We start from the raw sequence: 15,930 nt of genomic DNA on the forward strand, positions 1-15,930 counted from the left end.
TGTTAACTACTCCACAAGTCCACAACTTCAACTCTATTGAAATAGTTTTTAATTGAACAGGATAACAAATACATCTTAAAAAAGGCCTACTGGGGAAACCTGGTAAAAAAAATGCGCCAAATAACCATCATAGGTGTTGTGCATATAACGAGAACATCTTAACTAACTTTTTGATTCGTTCTACCTCATAATCGGTGACTCTTAGGAAAAAGGGGTAAAGATAATTTTAATAGATAATTTTATGATCTACTATTATTTTTATCTATTTTTATGATAAGTTTACTACTTGGCCAAAAAATGCAAAAAACTTGGGACTTCGAAAACTTTTTTTTTAAATGACGGATCGTCGGGGACTTTTGACATTTCATTTAGGATGGTGTTCTTAACATTCACACAAATTTTTAGTTCTATGCGAATTATTATAACCTGGACTGTCTAACTTGGTCGGGCTAAAAGAGTGACCATAGAGTTACAAGTAGAGTAGTGACGTGTGCATATAAGAGCTCTTAAACCTAATAGACACGAAAACTTCGTATCTTAGAAACTCACGGTGCAGTTCTTCGTCAAAGTTGCACCAATTTTTCGATAATTAAAGATGACAGACGACATTGAGGTTGATCATTTTATATTCGACGTCGACAACACATCATAATACAATGCTGAGTCGAGGCACGAGGCGATATCACATTGGATTTATGTGTAAGACCGTTATGAAGAAAACACTTTTTTGACTCTTCGGATCATCGAATCTCAGAAACGCTGACTCTTAGGAGAAAGTGTATAGACAATTTTGATAGATAATTGTATGGTCTTAAACCTTGTCATACATATTTTTGTGATAAAACTTACCGTTTAGCTGAAAATCTCAAAAACCCGTATTTTTTAAGTTTGACCTTGAATTTTTTTTTTAGCACATGTCGGATCGATGGGGACTTTTCACAGTTAATTCATAATGGTGCTCCGAACATTCGTACCAATTTTCAGCTGTATGCGAATTAATGCAGGGTTCATGTCTAATTTGACTGGACTATGTGGGAATATAGTATCTTGGTGGATTGTGTTTATTTATAGATTTTGATAGGCTAGATGCCGCGTATTTAAATGTGACTGGCTGCCAAAGTTCTAGTGATGATTACAAATACCATAGTATTCCAATAACTTTGTGATAAGCTAGTATTTTTGTGTAGTACATATTTTTCAGACATTCCATATTTTAATTTATTACCATGTGATTTATAAACTTAGTGACCTGATTTTGTTCATTGTTCATCAAACCAAAGAGCACAAATTTTGTTTTTACAATTGGACTTAAAAGGTGTTTAACATTGTGTGCAATATTTCATAGTGCAATTTTTGTTTTGTGGTTATAGGTATGTGCAATAAAAATGAAACTAAAGTAACATTATTATGTTTTATTTATTTGTAACCAATAAAATCACCTAGACAATAATTATTATCTAAGAGTTTCCCCTAGTAGTTGAGCTAGATCAAAATTTTAGATTTTTTTATTATTATTGGTTTGGTACAGTAGCTAATATCTACCTTAATTATTGTGTCTAACTCAACACACAAGGGCAAGATACATAAGAGTATTCATCTAATATAATAATGATCAATTGTAAAATGGATTATAAGTTACCCAGTGAGCCCTCTGCTGCTCCTGATCTGTTTTGTGAGAAGTAAACAGAGACTTGTACACCTCACTTGACTGTGGGTCCTTTGCTATACTGTATGTTTTCTTAGTCTTTTTATATGAAGGGTCTTCCACCAGCTCCGTTGGATGTGCCCTTTTGCTTGACCCAAAGTGTCCCCGAGCGATCTTATTGGGATTATATTTTGGTAATGACAGTGGGATTGTATCAACCATTTCTTTTTTAGTCTCCTGGCTTGGTCCAGCTTGTGGTTCTTCTTTTACTTCATTTTCATTTTTTATGCTGGCATCGACTGAGGTAGATGAACTATCAGTGGTTGATGTGACAGTAGATGTCGATGGTTCAACTTTAATTTCAACTTTGCCTGCCTTGGACTTTTTACTGCTCTTTCGGTTGGCAACACGCACAGCCATCTTTTCTTTGTGTTTTTCGATGTCCTCTTCTGTTCCGTTAAGTACTACAATGTCGTTGTCGGTGAAAGGTTGTTGACACTGAAAGTATGAAGTAATAAAAATGTTAATTTCTCATTTTATTATTGGAGTATTGACCATTCATTATCCTGATATTAAGCAATAGTTAGATTGTACTATCTTGTTTTGAACTTAATACATTTGCCTAATGGTTTAACATTTAATGAAAATGAAAGTAAGTCTTACCATATGACAGATATTCTGCTTGACCTCCTTCAAAGCCCTCTCAGCCAAGACACAGCCACAGCTCCACAGGAACACGAAGCGGAATTTTCCCGTCATCTCAAGTCCACTGATCGGACATATGTAGGGTGCGCTGCCATCTCCAACAGTGCCTTCAGTGTGTTCTGTTGCTACATATGCTGGGTTTTTTACCAGCTGTAGGTCTTTGATATCCTGGAAATACAATGAACTTTTAGCGTTGCTCAATTTACACCAATAATAAAACACATGTTTAATGAATAATTATGTGGGATTATTGGTTGGCATCACCTAGTTTGTTGAATGTCTGAAAATGATACTTGTATTATAAGTATGGGCAAACAAAAAAGAATAGCTTACCTTAAGATTTTTAATGTGATTGATAGATTCAGGTTTCGTCTCTTTGTCCAATAGGGCTTCAAGTACAGAGCTTTTACTGTAAAGCCTTCCCAGTCCACAGGCGACTATTGGCTCCTGCAGAGGCTGCTGCGACAACGCACAGTTGCGCCACTTGAATGAGCGTTCTGCATCTTTGTCTTTCTACAAATGAAAAAGATTAGGGTAATAAGATTCGTGGTCATATTCGTGGTATTATTGGGAAACAAGAGACTGAAATATTTACTTACTTGTTCAGGCTTCTTTTTCATACGAACGAGTTCGTCTCTCCGAGGTATAGTACCACCATCGCAACCCATTTTTAAACTAGATTGATTATGAAATAAAGTAATTAATGTATATAATTCCTTTTTACAAAACACAGACAACACTCAATGCAACAATATGCGATTGTTTGTGAGTGACGTCATCGATGATCGATCGTCAATGTCATTCATGTGTCAAATTTTGAAGTTTGCCATACTTTTTAAATAATAATTTACGGCTTTGGACAAAGGCTATTTTACCATTTCTTTGTTGAATATGGTTGCGCAACTTGCGCAGCGTAAGTTGAGGTGAACACATACCGTCCGAGAACCGGCATATGAAAGACTACGCAAGACATTAGTGCGTTGAGCATATTTTATACAGAAACCTACAGAAACAAATGTTTGCTTGTGATAATCGCCTCAATTCTTGCTGCACGACCTCTAAGTCCTCTAACACGACCTAAGTATATTGTTGCATAGAGTTTCGGAGGTAAACGTCACAGTGCAGTGTGATTCTTCGGATTCTCTCAAGTAGTCCACATGAAGTCTCATTAAAGCACCACAATCCCACTTGGCACGGTAATAATATCATACAGTATTGTAACTTCATATAAACCGACGAATCGCGAGCTTTTCTTCGAATTTCAAATCTCGGAACGCGGTTGAGATGAAAAAATTAGGGGTGTCGCGAATGTGCCGAACGGACGTCGATGGCCTAATGTTGAAAATGAGTAGGGTGATTGAATTTGACTGACCGTCATTTACGGTCAAATTTGTCAAAAACTAGTCATTAACTGTCAGAAATGGTCATTTTCAGTCAGTTTGATTTGAAATGAAAATTATATATTGTATAAAACAAGCTTTTGCCAACGATTTCACCCGCCTGAAATTAAAGTAACAGGTAATTAAGTACTCTTTATGATTAGTAGATTCAAAATTATTTTAGTATATTTTTTAAAATTAAATGTGGGTCATTCCATAGAAATCTGTATATTTTCGACGTCATTTTGTCCGTAACTTTTTTAAGATGCTTTTGAATACTTTATTAGTGTAAATTATAGTTTATTAATTAATTATGTTATGTCTAAAAGGGCCAGTCACTTTATGCTTTATTTTAGGAGAAATTATAATTTTCAATTTTTTCATACTACATTACTCCTATATGACTTCTAATAAAGTATAAAACTTATAACCTTAACATTTATAGATAAGTTAATATACATAATGTAGTTGTTTTGTTATTATCACTATATAAAAAACATCATTCCCTAACTAGTAATTTAGTCCCAAGTGCCGTTTAAAGCTAGGGCCTGACGCTCTAGGGACTGACGATTTGGAGTAAAACTTAACACAAATGCAGATGAACTTTATATTATAAGATGCTTAATACGATGTGCCGAAAATAGCCAAAAAACCACACGTAACTACTAATTAAATTATATACAATTTCTTATTGTAATCAATAAAGCTACTCAACTAGGGACTGACGAAGTGACTGGATTAACACATGTTTCCGCAACAACTGGCACGTTTGCACTAATTCAAAAAACGGCTACCGCAAAGCAAGTATGGTCTGAAGATAACTTCGTATCGTACTTTAAACTCAACTAAATGGCATTCACTCTAAATACATAATAAAGCGCAAAATTATAAAATCAGTGCGTGGCGAGGGAATGACGCTAAAAGCTGTAGACTCTTTTTCAACTAAAGAAAATCAAATTATTGTTTATTGCAACCGCAAAATATTAATAGAATTTGGTGTAGTATACATGTATATAGATTATTCGTTAATTAAAACAAAGGATAAAGTTGATGTTTTTAAACTGTGGGTCCCAAAACACAAACTTTTGGAGTACGGACATGCCTAGGGAATGACGTTTTGGGTCATTCAAAAGGAATTTAAGATGTTTTAAAAATATTTTCAAAAAATATAAATGGGTGATGAATAAAGCACATTGCGAGCTGTTATTTAACAATTTTGAAATAAAATATTAACAAATATTTCATGTGAAATGTGGCGCGGACTAAGAGTTGACATATTTTTGTGGAATGACCCATGGGTCATTCCATAGAAATCTGTATATTTTCGACGTCATTTTGTCCGTAACTTTTTTAAGATGCTTTTGAATACTTTATTAGTGTAAATTATAGTTTATTAATTAATTATGTTATGTCTAAAAGGGCCAGTCACTTTATGCTTTATTTTAGGAGAAATTATAATTTTCAATTTTTTCATACTACATTACTCCTATATGACTTCTAATAAAGTATAAAACTTATAACCTTAACATTTATAGATAAGTTAATATACATAATGTAGTTGTTTTGTTATTATCACTATATAAAAAACATCATTCCCTAACTAGTAATTTAGTCCCAAGTGCCGTTTAAAGCTAGGGCCTGACGCTCTAGGGACTGACGATTTGGAGTAAAACTTAACACAAATGCAGATGAACTTTATATTATAAGATGCTTAATACGATGTGCCGAAAATAGCCAAAAAACCACACGTAACTACTAATTAAATTATATACAATTTCTTATTGTAATCAATAAAGCTACTCAACTAGGGACTGACGAAGTGACTGGATTAACACATGTTTCCGCAACAACTGGCACGTTTGCACTAATTCAAAAAACGGCTACCGCAAAGCAAGTATGGTCTGAAGATAACTTCGTATCGTACTTTAAACTCAACTAAATGGCATTCACTCTAAATACATAATAAAGCGCAAAATTATAAAATCAGTGCGTGGCGAGGGAATGACGCTAAAAGCTGTAGACTCTTTTTCAACTAAAGAAAATCAAATTATTGTTTATTGCAACCGCAAAATATTAATAGAATTTGGTGTAGTATACATGTATATAGATTATTCGTTAATTAAAACAAAGGATAAAGTTGATGTTTTTAAACTGTGGGTCCCAAAACACAAACTTTTGGAGTACGGACATGCCTAGGGAATGACGTTTTGGGTCATTCAAAAGGAATTTAAGATGTTTTAAAAATAGTTTCAAAAAATATAAATGGGTGATGAATAAAGCACATTGCGAGCTGTTATTTAACAATTTTGAAATAAAATATTAACAAATATTTCATGTGAAATGTGGCGCGGACTAAGAGTTGACATATTTTTGTGGAATGACCCATGTACTAATCACAAAACAACACGCATTTTTATCCTATTCCATTAACAAAGTATTTTGTTAGTCTAAATAAAAAAAAATTACAATCACAAAACTAGATAGAAATTCTAAGTAGACAGATGTAATTAGAATGGGTACTGTAGGTGAGCAGCCCTATCGCATGTTGTCATACCGTGACGTACCGCGGGGCTGTTGACATTTATTTCAAAAATATGGCCGAGTTGGAATACTGTATAGATAGTATTACCGTGCACTTGGTCTCATTTTGTAACTCGTCTCACTTGGCACAAATCAAGTTGGTCTCGACGGGTATTGCCAACATCAAAAAAGAAGAAAGGTCGAATAGACGACGTCAACAACGTCAAAGTCAAAAATTGTCAACAAAGCCACATGATTTTATTCTGGATTAAATCTTTTAAAATTATAATCTAAAAACTTCACATAAAACCTTTAATTAGGAAGATATTTAAAAAATGTCTCCTGCCTCACGGGAAGAGATGGAAAGGGTGCCTGAAAATGGATCCGATTGTGGCACGAGAGACAGTATATCGGACTCAGAAAATGTGGTAAAGCAGAAGAAATTAAGAAAGAAAGGCATTATTTATTTATCTACCATCCCTCCTTATATGAATGTTGCTAAGATTCGCGAGATATTTGGACAGTTTGGTGATGTGGGAAGAATCTATCTTCAACCAAGTGGCAGTAAGTATTTTGAGGTTATCTTGATATGATTGCAATGATTAAGTTCTAAAATGATAATAATGCCGTTTTATTTTTTTTAGAGCCAGGGGAGAAACGTAAGCGTGTTCCTAACCAGTTCACAGAAGGTTGGGTGGAGTTTCAAAGGAAGAAAGTGGCCAAAGAGGTTGCAACAAAGTTGAACAACACAAAAATTGGGAGCAGGAAAAAGTCCCGGTACTATGACATGATATGGAACATCAAGTACATTCCAAGGTTCAAGTGGATACACTTGAGTGAGAGACTGGCCTATGAAAGAGCTGCCTACAAACAGAGATTGCGTGCTGAGATCTCTCAGGCTAAGAAGGAGGCACACTACTTGCAGACTAATGTTGAGAAAAGCAAGAAGATGAAAAAGAGAAAAGCTCTTGAAGAATAATACTAGTTTTATGTTTTAATAAATAGGATTTAAAAAAAAAAAAAAATGTTTCCTTTATTCAGAATTAATTTTTCAGGAGTTAAAGAATAAGGCTAGAGAAATAAATTTTATTTCCAAATCTGATTAATATGATATAAGGAGCTAAATCAGCTACTGAAATGCTTTATTTACCACATGAATCAAAACGCTCCTTATTTTTCACTAAAGTTAACTCTGCCACTTATTATTTCTTCCACTCTCATTCTTTCATGGGAGTTCAGAGGGTCTGGTGTTAACTTCTGTATGTATCGCCTTGGAGGTATTTTGTGCGAGAGGATGCCCTGTGAGAACTCACGGTGCACTCTCACTCCGTCCAGTGCGTTTGGCTGGAGTTTCTCAAAGCTGTGTAGCTCCCTCATGAACTGCTTGCGTTGGGCTACGCTGGCCCAATGATAACGATGGCGACAAACCACGCGGCTAAAAACAATCTCCTTTTCAGACCTTTTATTGCATTTAGGATATACAAATTTTATTGTAATCAATAATATAATTTATGGATTTGCATACTAGTTTTAAATACAACTTTAATTGTTTTGGTTACATAACACTTACTATGCTAATGCCAATTTGGAATAAGATGGGTAGATGCTGACATCAGATCTGGCCAGCTCAGGGAAGCCAGGGTACAGTGGCACCCTTCGTTTCTTTTCCTCTGGAGGAGGCAAAGCCATTTTTATATTTGTTATTATTTTTGAAGACCAGTCACCAGTGGTGCAGAAATGCCAAGTTATTTCAATGCCATTATGGTTACTATGGAAACAATCAACTTATAGTAAGAACAAATAATAAATGCTCAATGTATCAAAAAGATCTCTCCACATTTTTAGGCTATGAACATAACAGATTTGCTTTTACATTTTCACATTTTCAGAGAACAAAATTAAAACACAACTTTAAATTAACAGTTTATTCATACAGTTTTAATAATATTAAATCTACATCCAGAGCCAACCATTCCAGAAATTCCGATATTTGACAGCTATTATTGCAAGAAGTCTCAGTAGACCATTATTTACACGACTCTACGCTCAGGAGGATGCAGTAACAGCAGCGACGCGACTTTTGCAGACACAGTCATTGAATTCATTCACTAGCACTGAACATGAGAGCGACTTATTGGGATTTGTACTGTAGCACTCAAGAACCTGGAAAAAAAACCAAAAATAATGAGTATGTCGGCGCCGGACACAGATGCTGCAAATTATTATTCATGATTAATAGTACCAATCTTAATATTATGTTATCTGTATAAATCTGTAGAGCAGAAGGTTTGTGATTCCTAAACGTAACACCCGACTGATGCGCAGAAAAAGATAACTGTCAATCAGTTGTGTCATGTCAAGTGTGAGCAGGCGGCTGCGAGGCCAAAATAAAAGAAGAAGAAGAAGAAGAGGTTATCTTTGAAAGCGTGTTGAGTTTGGTGGAACGTTAAATTGTAGGAAAAGTGATTGTCAACCATCCAAGATATTATCTCCTTGCCCGTTAACCCACGCCTATGGAGATTCCACCCCTAGAGTTCCTTCTGATAGAGACCCCGTGCCTTTATCAGAAGTGGGATTCGAAGGGCACTATTCAAAGGAGATAAATCTTTCAGCATGCACACCTACGCTACGCAACTCATCAAGTTTTACATGGAGGATGCTGGCTCAGACATTGAGAGTTGGTGCAGGTTGACGGAAATTATTGTGATTGACGTAAACTGGAAGGGCCTTTGTAAGTGAGTGAGTTGAGGGGGCCGGGCCAAGGGCGCCCGGGCCACCCTGTTGCCGTGGTTGAAGGGGCTGTTTACGCCCGGGCCACGCTGGTGTAATGTTGGTTTCCTGGTCGCACGGCTGCATGCCTGGATCAGCAGTAATAGTGGTAGTTGGGTTTGAGGTAACTGGTTGAAGGAGCCTTGGCTTAAGCCTTGCGCATCGGGCCATGTTACCTAAACTCTGGTTTCCTGGTCGGCCAGCTGTAATGTGTTGGTTTCCTGGTCGGGCCAGCTGTAATGTTTTGGTTTCCTGGTCGGCGGGGCCTCACCCCGGGCCAGCTGCAATGTTTTGGTTTCCTGGTCGGCGGGGCCTCACCCCGGGCCAGCTGTAATGTTTTGGTTTCCTGGTCGGCGGGGCCTCACCCCGGGCCAGCTGCAATGTTTTGGTTTCCTGGTCGGGCCTGACGCCCGGGCCAGCTGTAATGTTTTGGTTTCCTGGTTGAAAGGGCTTCGCGCCCGGGCCAGCTGTAATGGTTTGGTTTCCTGATCGAGGGTCATCACGCCCTGATCAGCTGTATTTATTGTGATTCTACGATATGATATTCGCACGCTCTGTAGTCAGGAATGGACGAGCTGTGATAATGAGAAATTGAATGTTTACAGATGGACAAACCCTGGACTAAGCGCACGAGGCCGTGCGATAGTCAGGCTGGCCGTGTCGGCGCCGGACACAGATGCTGCAAATTATTATTCATGATTAATAGTACCAATCTTAATATTATGTTATCTGTATAAATCTGTAGAGCAGAAGGTTTGTGATTCCTAAACGTAACACCCGACTGATGCGCAGAAAAAGATAACTGTCAATCAGTTGTGTCATGTCAAGTGTGAGCAGGCGGCTGCGAGGCCAAAATAAAAGAAGAAGAAGAAGAAGAGGTTATCTTTGAAAGCGTGTTGAGTTTGGTGGAACGTTAAATTGTAGGAAAAGTGATTGTCAACCATCCAAGATATTATCTCCTTGCCCGTTAACCCACGCCTATGGAGATTCCACCCCTAGAGTTCCTTCTGATAGAGACCCCGTGCCTTTAAGTAAATGCCTTCATTATGCTTTCAGTTGTAGGTTGTACTGGCTATAATTCTAAATATTACTTTTTAGTGGCAGTTCTAAAAAATATTACCTTAGCTTTTTCTTCCTGACAAGGTGGTAATTTAGTGGCAACTTTGTCAGACTGTGTTAGCTCAAATAGCTCATTGGCTTCTTTCAATGTTTTTTGATATTCTAAAAGCATGCCGGAGTTGATCTTTTCGTGTGCCCGTTTCAAGTTCTCAATGCGCCGGGCCCAGTAGGCCTCCTCGGACGCATAGTCGGCTTGTCGTCTTTGATCGTACGAAGGAGGCGGAGCGTACTGAGGTGGCGGTGCGTATTGAGGCGGCGGCTGCGCTGGTTCAGATTGCTATAAAAAAAGATGTGTCAGTAATAATTATTTGTTTTTATGACATCTGGGAACATAAAGTAGAATGTAGCATATCTGAAGGAGAATAAGGCTTTGACTCATATAAGGTAGGTACTTGAAATGGGAAATGGCAACAACACCCTGGAATTAACAAAACTAACCTACAATGCACAGGGTTCAAATCATCAATAAGATATTGCCAAAAAACAATTCAAGTGGGCTGTATTGTTTGCAATAAAATTATTAAATAATAAAATGATGTCAAGCACCGTTAGTTTTTATTTACTATCTCGTTCCGAGAGTTGACATTGATCTAAATTATGTAATGAAACATTTGCATTTACTTTTGCAGATAGTTGGGATTGTATCCGATCTAGCGCTTCTTGGGACACTTGTATAGCATTTTCATTATCCACAGTAACTTTTCTAGTGCTTTGAGAGCCACCCATGTTTATAAAAATGTGTTTCAAATAATGTTATCGGCAAAGCACCTCACGAAAATTCATTTTTTGACGTTTACGTCAACTTGTGACATTACAAAAAGAAATGTCATATTGTCATACGACGTTCTGCTCTATACTCTATGGTTAAAATATTCTGAGGTTGGCAATTCCTTTTTTTTGGTAGGTTTTATCGTTTACCAATAGATGGCGGTATAGTCCAAAATCTTCATTTGAAGGTAGGAAGTAGGAACGACAACGATTTCTGTTTTCTCTTCTCAATAAAATTGTGCTTGCTCGCTTCGTTGAAACAGAATTGTTCTTCTCTTATTTTACTGCTGGTTATGACTAACATTGGTTGACTGATAATAATTTTGAGGTTTTCAGGATACGGGCACAGCTATGGTTTCGTTCTATTTATTTGTAACTTCCATTAGTCACATTATACGGTGACTCCTAGTATCCATGCTTTTGCTAGTAGGATTTAAATCTTAGTTTCGGTTTACTCGCTATTTAGAGATAGACGGCTACAGCGTTAGTAAGTTGTCCTGCCGATACGATGAACATAAATATTGTTGTGTACGAAATCTTGTGTTTTAAATATTTGCTGACCTTATTAACTCCTGTGTAGGTTTCGATGTCGATGTAGATAACATAGTATGTTTCAATAAGCTCAAAATATTCGGTAGGTACGTAAAGATATGCCCCCGAATTACTTGGGGTACTCAACATTTAGGCGTTCAACTGCTATTAAATTCATTTGGTGTTATTTAATTCCCACATTTATGGCTTTCGAATTAAGAGCGCAGGAGTTTAAGCGTGTTACAGCGGAGGCTGTGCTGTGGGTATGGCAAGATTTTATCCCTTACGGTTTTGGTTATAAGGGTGATTAAGGCTTGTCGGTGGAGAGTACAAAAACTGACCACAATTGGGTTTAGCATAACCGGTCGGGGCAGTCGGCCGCCGCCGCTATCATCCCGCGCCTGCGCACTTTCTTCTGTCTGATCGGCGCGCGATCCGGCTCGACAGCACACTCAACATTATTTTTAGTCCACAGCCTCAATTTTATTTGAAAACATGTTTCAATAGATGCAAATTTCCTTCAACTTTGACTTTTCCTTATCATTTTTCCACTGAAAGTTGCGAAAAGAAAGCACCTAAGCGTAGAAGCAAACCATTACTAAGCATGCACATACCTAATTATTACTGACGGGATTGCTACCATGTACTTTAATTTTGAGTTTCCGATTTTCGGCATTGTTGCAAGCACCATGGTCACGGAGTAACTGAGGAAACTCAAAATTAAGGTAAATGGTAGCAATCCCGTCAGTAATAATAATTATGATAGTAACCATGAAAGTTTAAAACAATATAAAAAAAAAAAAAAAAAAAAAAAAAAATAACTTTGACGATGTAAATAATGCACTAACAAGAGTTTTAAGTTGGTTCACTACAAATAATTTACAACTCAATGCAAAGAAAACAAAATGTATAAAATTCTCTTTGCCTAACGTAAAAACAGTTAGTACACAAATAGAACTTAATAATAATGCAATCGATCTGGTAGACTCTACTGTATTTCTGGGAATTACCCTGGATTCAAAACTCCAGTGGGGCCCCCATATAGAAACTCTGGCGGGAAAGCTCAGCTCAGCGGCTTTTGCAATAAAAAGGATACGGTCATTAACCGATGTTTCAACAGCTCGCTTAGTCTACTTTAGCTACTTTCATAGCCTAATGTCATATGGAATCATGCTGTGGGGCAAAGCTGCAGATTTTGAAACAATATTTATTTTGCAAAAACGTGCGATAAGATACTTGTATAAAATGAAAGCAAGAGCATCCCTTAGAGAATTGTTTAAAGAAATTGGCATTCTCACGGCCGCTTCACAATACATCTTAAACTGTATTCTATTTATTCAAAAAAATATTACTGAATTCAAAAAGAAAAGTGATATTCACCAAATTAACACTAGAAATAAAAATAAATTGGCTATACCCGTTTTTAGACTTAATAAAGTGTTTGCTACTTTTATGGGACAAGGTATCCATTTTTATAACAAAGTCCCTGATAAATATAAAGAGCTACCGTATAATAAATTTAAAGATATAGTTAAAGATCACATGCTTAAAAAAGTCTATTATACAACTCGAGATTTTCTTAATGATAAGTCATCCTGGGAGTAGGATTATGGTCCTCTCATGCTCGCACTAAAAAGAAATTAAAATGAAAAGTAATGTATAAACTAATAATAATTTCTCAAATGTTATAGTGTCATGCTTCTCAATCTGGACTGTTACTTAGCTTTATTATTAGTTTTTTTTTAAAGAGATAACTTGGAATTGTCATTCTCACTAAAATGTCTCTGGGGTGGTGGCGTAGTGAGGCGGGTCGTTACATTCCCTCTAATATGGTCGAGTGAAGCGATGGCTGGTTCACTCGTCATGTCTGTGAACAGGCGCTGCTTTCGGGGACTGGTCAATCCAAGTTATTCAAATTTATGTATGCGAGTCATTTCTACTAGTATCTTAATATGTAAGTCTAGATATTAGCACGTCACTACCTTGTTTAATATACCACGCAATCTTGTATACCCATTCTTATAAGATAACACCATACAAGAATGCATGGTAAATTCAGTGAACTGCTCCTGAATCGAATGTACCTACTACTACTATTTCTATTTATTTATATTAACCGGCAGACAGTGGTGACTGAGTTTGTTGCGGCGCTTCTTCTCAGCACTTGCCAAATGTTGGTCTCGAAGCGCTGGTAGGGTAAAAAGATTATGAGACATGTAGAGGCTCCTTAAGAGCAAAATGACGATTTGTAAGAACTATTTATTAGTCCAAACAAATAAAGAAATTTTGACTTGACTTTGACTTGACTAATATAGGTAATGACATACCTAATTAATGCTAAAACCATCATAATTGAGATTTAGGTACTACTTGATTGTCCAATATTAAATTACTTAAGTACCTACACATGACGCTAAGCAAACAGATTGGTACAGAGCCGGACCGTGAGTTTAGGGCCACTTTCGCATTATCGTCTATTTTTTACTTTGACTTGACTTAGCTGTGGGCCTCCTTGAATCTACGGGGCCCTGGGCTGAAGCCCAAAAAGCCCATATGGTAGATCCGGCTCTGGATAGGTAGCTAGGTACTCGTAGTTAATTGAGTACCTACTTAATTTAAAATCAGCTCTATTTTAACGGATAAGCTGTAATCAAATTATTAATACTATTATAAGAGTAAATAAATAGATTGACCTGTACTCGGTATCGCGGCATGCGAACAAGTGCCTCAGGTGTAGAGCGTCATTTCATGCATGACATAGAGTTCATCATCATCATCATCATTTCAGCCATAGAACGTCCACTGCTGAACATAGGCCTCTCCTAATGATTTCCACAAAAACTGGTTGGTAGCGGCGTCCAGCGTCTTCCTGCTACCTTTATGAGGTCGTTGCTCCACCTTGTGGGTCAGTGGACGTGTTACGTAGAGTTTTCAAACCACAAATACCTACAAATTCAAATTATATTATTTATTCAGTACATAGGCCCTATTCTAGGGCACTTATACACGTCCCAAATATAGCTTGCTCTACCTGGTGCTGAGAAGAAGTTGCGGAAGAAACTAAGTCACCTTTACAGAAGGTTTATGATAGAACATCGAATGATAAAGAATCGGGTGGTTAAGAAACTGATCTAACTAACAATCTTCATCTGTTTTATCAAAACTTGTTGCTTTTTTGCGTTTTGTGTCTTCGCGAGCCGGATCGCGACGCGGTCCACGCAGCCAGCGTATGCGCCTTACGACTACATTCGATACCAAACTCGATACCGCCGCCAAATTGAACTCAATCGAATGGAACTCGTTATCGTCTACCACGGAACTGGCCTTTTAATTATTGCCCTCAAATATCGTAACTTTGTCGCCTTGGCACCTATTTATGACGAACTCTGTCGTATTAAAAGATACAACATTAGAATTTATTTCGTTTTTATTTTTACCTTAACACTTTATTTGACATTAATTTCTCTGTGCTCGAGATTTAGATGAGCAAGTTAGAGTTGAATTCATGTTATTGAATAGTGTAAGTAATTTTATTTTTACTACATAATTCAGATGTAGGCAAATGTTTGTATCGTGGCTATTTAACTGACAAACTCTACCAGTTGGGAATCAAAGTTCAAAAGCACTTGATCATTTTATGCTAAGAAATCTTAGCGTAATTACTACTTTACATACGTGAATGACTTGAGATTTTCATGTTAAGTGCAAAGAGAATATTAACGCTCGTGTGAAGTGTTTCTTTAATACTGGACATCTCTACGTACGTAATCAGCCTTATTTTATCATCTGATTTGCATAGTTATTGCATAGCATTAACTAAGATATCCCACTTGTCATCTAGTTATTATTTCGACTTATTATTTTTAGCATAACGAGGTCGGTCCAAAATTGAGTTCTGTAATCATACTGTAATTGAATGCTTTTGTGCCATGTATGTGTAAATAGATGCCTTATTTAAGTTGTTTCTCTTAACTTCGACTCTAAGCATTCAAGTTCTCTACGTTGACTGCTTGACTGCCAAAATCTTTCGAGAATAAAATTATATCCTACTAATATTATAAATGCGAAAGTTAGGATGTCTGGATGTCTGGATGGATGTTTGTTACTCTTTCACGCAAAAACTACTGAACGGATTTTAGTGAAACTTTTATAGTATTATTGTTTATAACCCAGAATAACATATAGGCTATAATTTATTACGATCTGTGACAAACTAAATTTCACGCGGGTGAAGCCGCGGGCAAAAGCTTGACCAATCATAAGTAAAGTTAGTTATTATACCTATGTATACCACCCAAGGGTGAGTAGGTAAAAAAACGTATTAAGCTGAATGTAGAGCCCACTTCGTCTAGTAAAATGCTGAGCCATGTCAACCACCTTCGTTCTCCTTTGAATCTTATTATACCTCCTCATAAATATCATGTATCAAAATCATTTTGCGGAGTAGAATCTCAGGTAATAACCGGGGTTGTTATAAAATTAATAGTTGATAAT

At 36.8% G+C, this 15,930-nt stretch overlaps 3 protein-coding genes and 1 long non-coding RNA gene across 4 annotated transcripts; 1 reads left to right on the forward strand and 3 right to left on the reverse strand.

The window, feature by feature from the left end:
* Window positions 1–1,397: 1,397 nt before the first annotated feature.
* On the reverse strand, window positions 1,398–3,118 carry LOC135078989 (replication termination factor 2). Its single transcript, XM_063973639.1, has 4 exons — window positions 2,950–3,118; window positions 2,684–2,863; window positions 2,309–2,518; window positions 1,398–2,143 (listed from the first exon to the last, which is right to left on the reverse strand). Exons 1-4 carry the CDS (start codon window positions 3,016–3,018, stop codon window positions 1,613–1,615), a joined length of 990 nt encoding a protein of 329 aa, XP_063829709.1. The 5' UTR covers window positions 3,019–3,118; the 3' UTR covers window positions 1,398–1,612.
* Window positions 3,119–6,467: 3,349 nt separating this feature from the next.
* On the forward strand, window positions 6,468–7,266 carry LOC135079086 (uncharacterized). The gene is made up of 2 exons (XM_063973722.1): window positions 6,468–6,813; window positions 6,894–7,266. The coding sequence occupies exons 1-2, from the start codon at window positions 6,585–6,587 to the stop codon at window positions 7,226–7,228; spliced, it is 564 nt and encodes a 187-aa protein (XP_063829792.1). The 5' UTR covers window positions 6,468–6,584; the 3' UTR covers window positions 7,229–7,266.
* Window positions 7,267–7,321: 55 nt separating this feature from the next.
* Window positions 7,322–7,981, reverse strand: LOC135079282 (uncharacterized). The gene is made up of 2 exons (XR_010258775.1): window positions 7,820–7,981; window positions 7,322–7,684 (listed from the first exon to the last, which is right to left on the reverse strand). It is a non-coding gene; the product is annotated as an uncharacterized LOC135079282 (long non-coding RNA).
* A 178-nt stretch (window positions 7,982–8,159) lies between these two features.
* LOC135079198 (MICOS complex subunit MIC19) lies at window positions 8,160–10,962 on the reverse strand. Its single transcript, XM_063973820.1, has 3 exons — window positions 10,759–10,962; window positions 10,139–10,414; window positions 8,160–8,412 (listed from the first exon to the last, which is right to left on the reverse strand). Exons 1-3 carry the CDS (start codon window positions 10,861–10,863, stop codon window positions 8,296–8,298), a joined length of 498 nt encoding a protein of 165 aa, XP_063829890.1. The 5' UTR covers window positions 10,864–10,962; the 3' UTR covers window positions 8,160–8,295.
* Between the last annotated feature and the right edge of the window lie 4,968 nt (window positions 10,963–15,930).

This window comes from Ostrinia nubilalis, chromosome 1 (assembly GCF_963855985.1).
Source record: "Ostrinia nubilalis chromosome 1, ilOstNubi1.1, whole genome shotgun sequence".
Taxonomy (NCBI): domain Eukaryota; kingdom Metazoa; phylum Arthropoda; class Insecta; order Lepidoptera; family Crambidae; genus Ostrinia; species Ostrinia nubilalis.

Coding starts and splice junctions, on each gene's coding strand:
- LOC135079086 (XM_063973722.1), top strand. CDS start 6,585: ATGTCTCCTGCCTCACGGGAAGAGATGGAAAGGGTGCCTGAAAATGGA. Junction 6,814..6,893: donor CTATCTTCAACCAAGTGGCA/GTAAGTATTTTG, acceptor TATTTTTTTTAG/AGCCAGGGGAGAAACGTAAG.
- LOC135079198 (XM_063973820.1), bottom strand. CDS start 10,863: ATGGGTGGCTCTCAAAGCACTAGAAAAGTTACTGTGGATAATGAAAAT. Junction 10,415..10,758: donor AATCCCAACTATCTGCAAAA/GTAAATGCAAAT, acceptor CTTTTTTTATAG/CAATCTGAACCAGCGCAGCC. Junction 8,413..10,138: donor GTCAGGAAGAAAAAGCTAAG/GTAATATTTTTT, acceptor TTTTTTTTCCAG/GTTCTTGAGTGCTACAGTAC.
- LOC135078989 (XM_063973639.1), bottom strand. CDS start 3,018: ATGGGTTGCGATGGTGGTACTATACCTCGGAGAGACGAACTCGTTCGT. Junction 2,864..2,949: donor TGAAAAAGAAGCCTGAACAA/GTAAGTAAATAT, acceptor TTTCATTTGTAG/AAAGACAAAGATGCAGAACG. Junction 2,144..2,308: donor AGCAGAATATCTGTCATATG/GTAAGACTTACT, acceptor TCATACTTTCAG/TGTCAACAACCTTTCACCGA.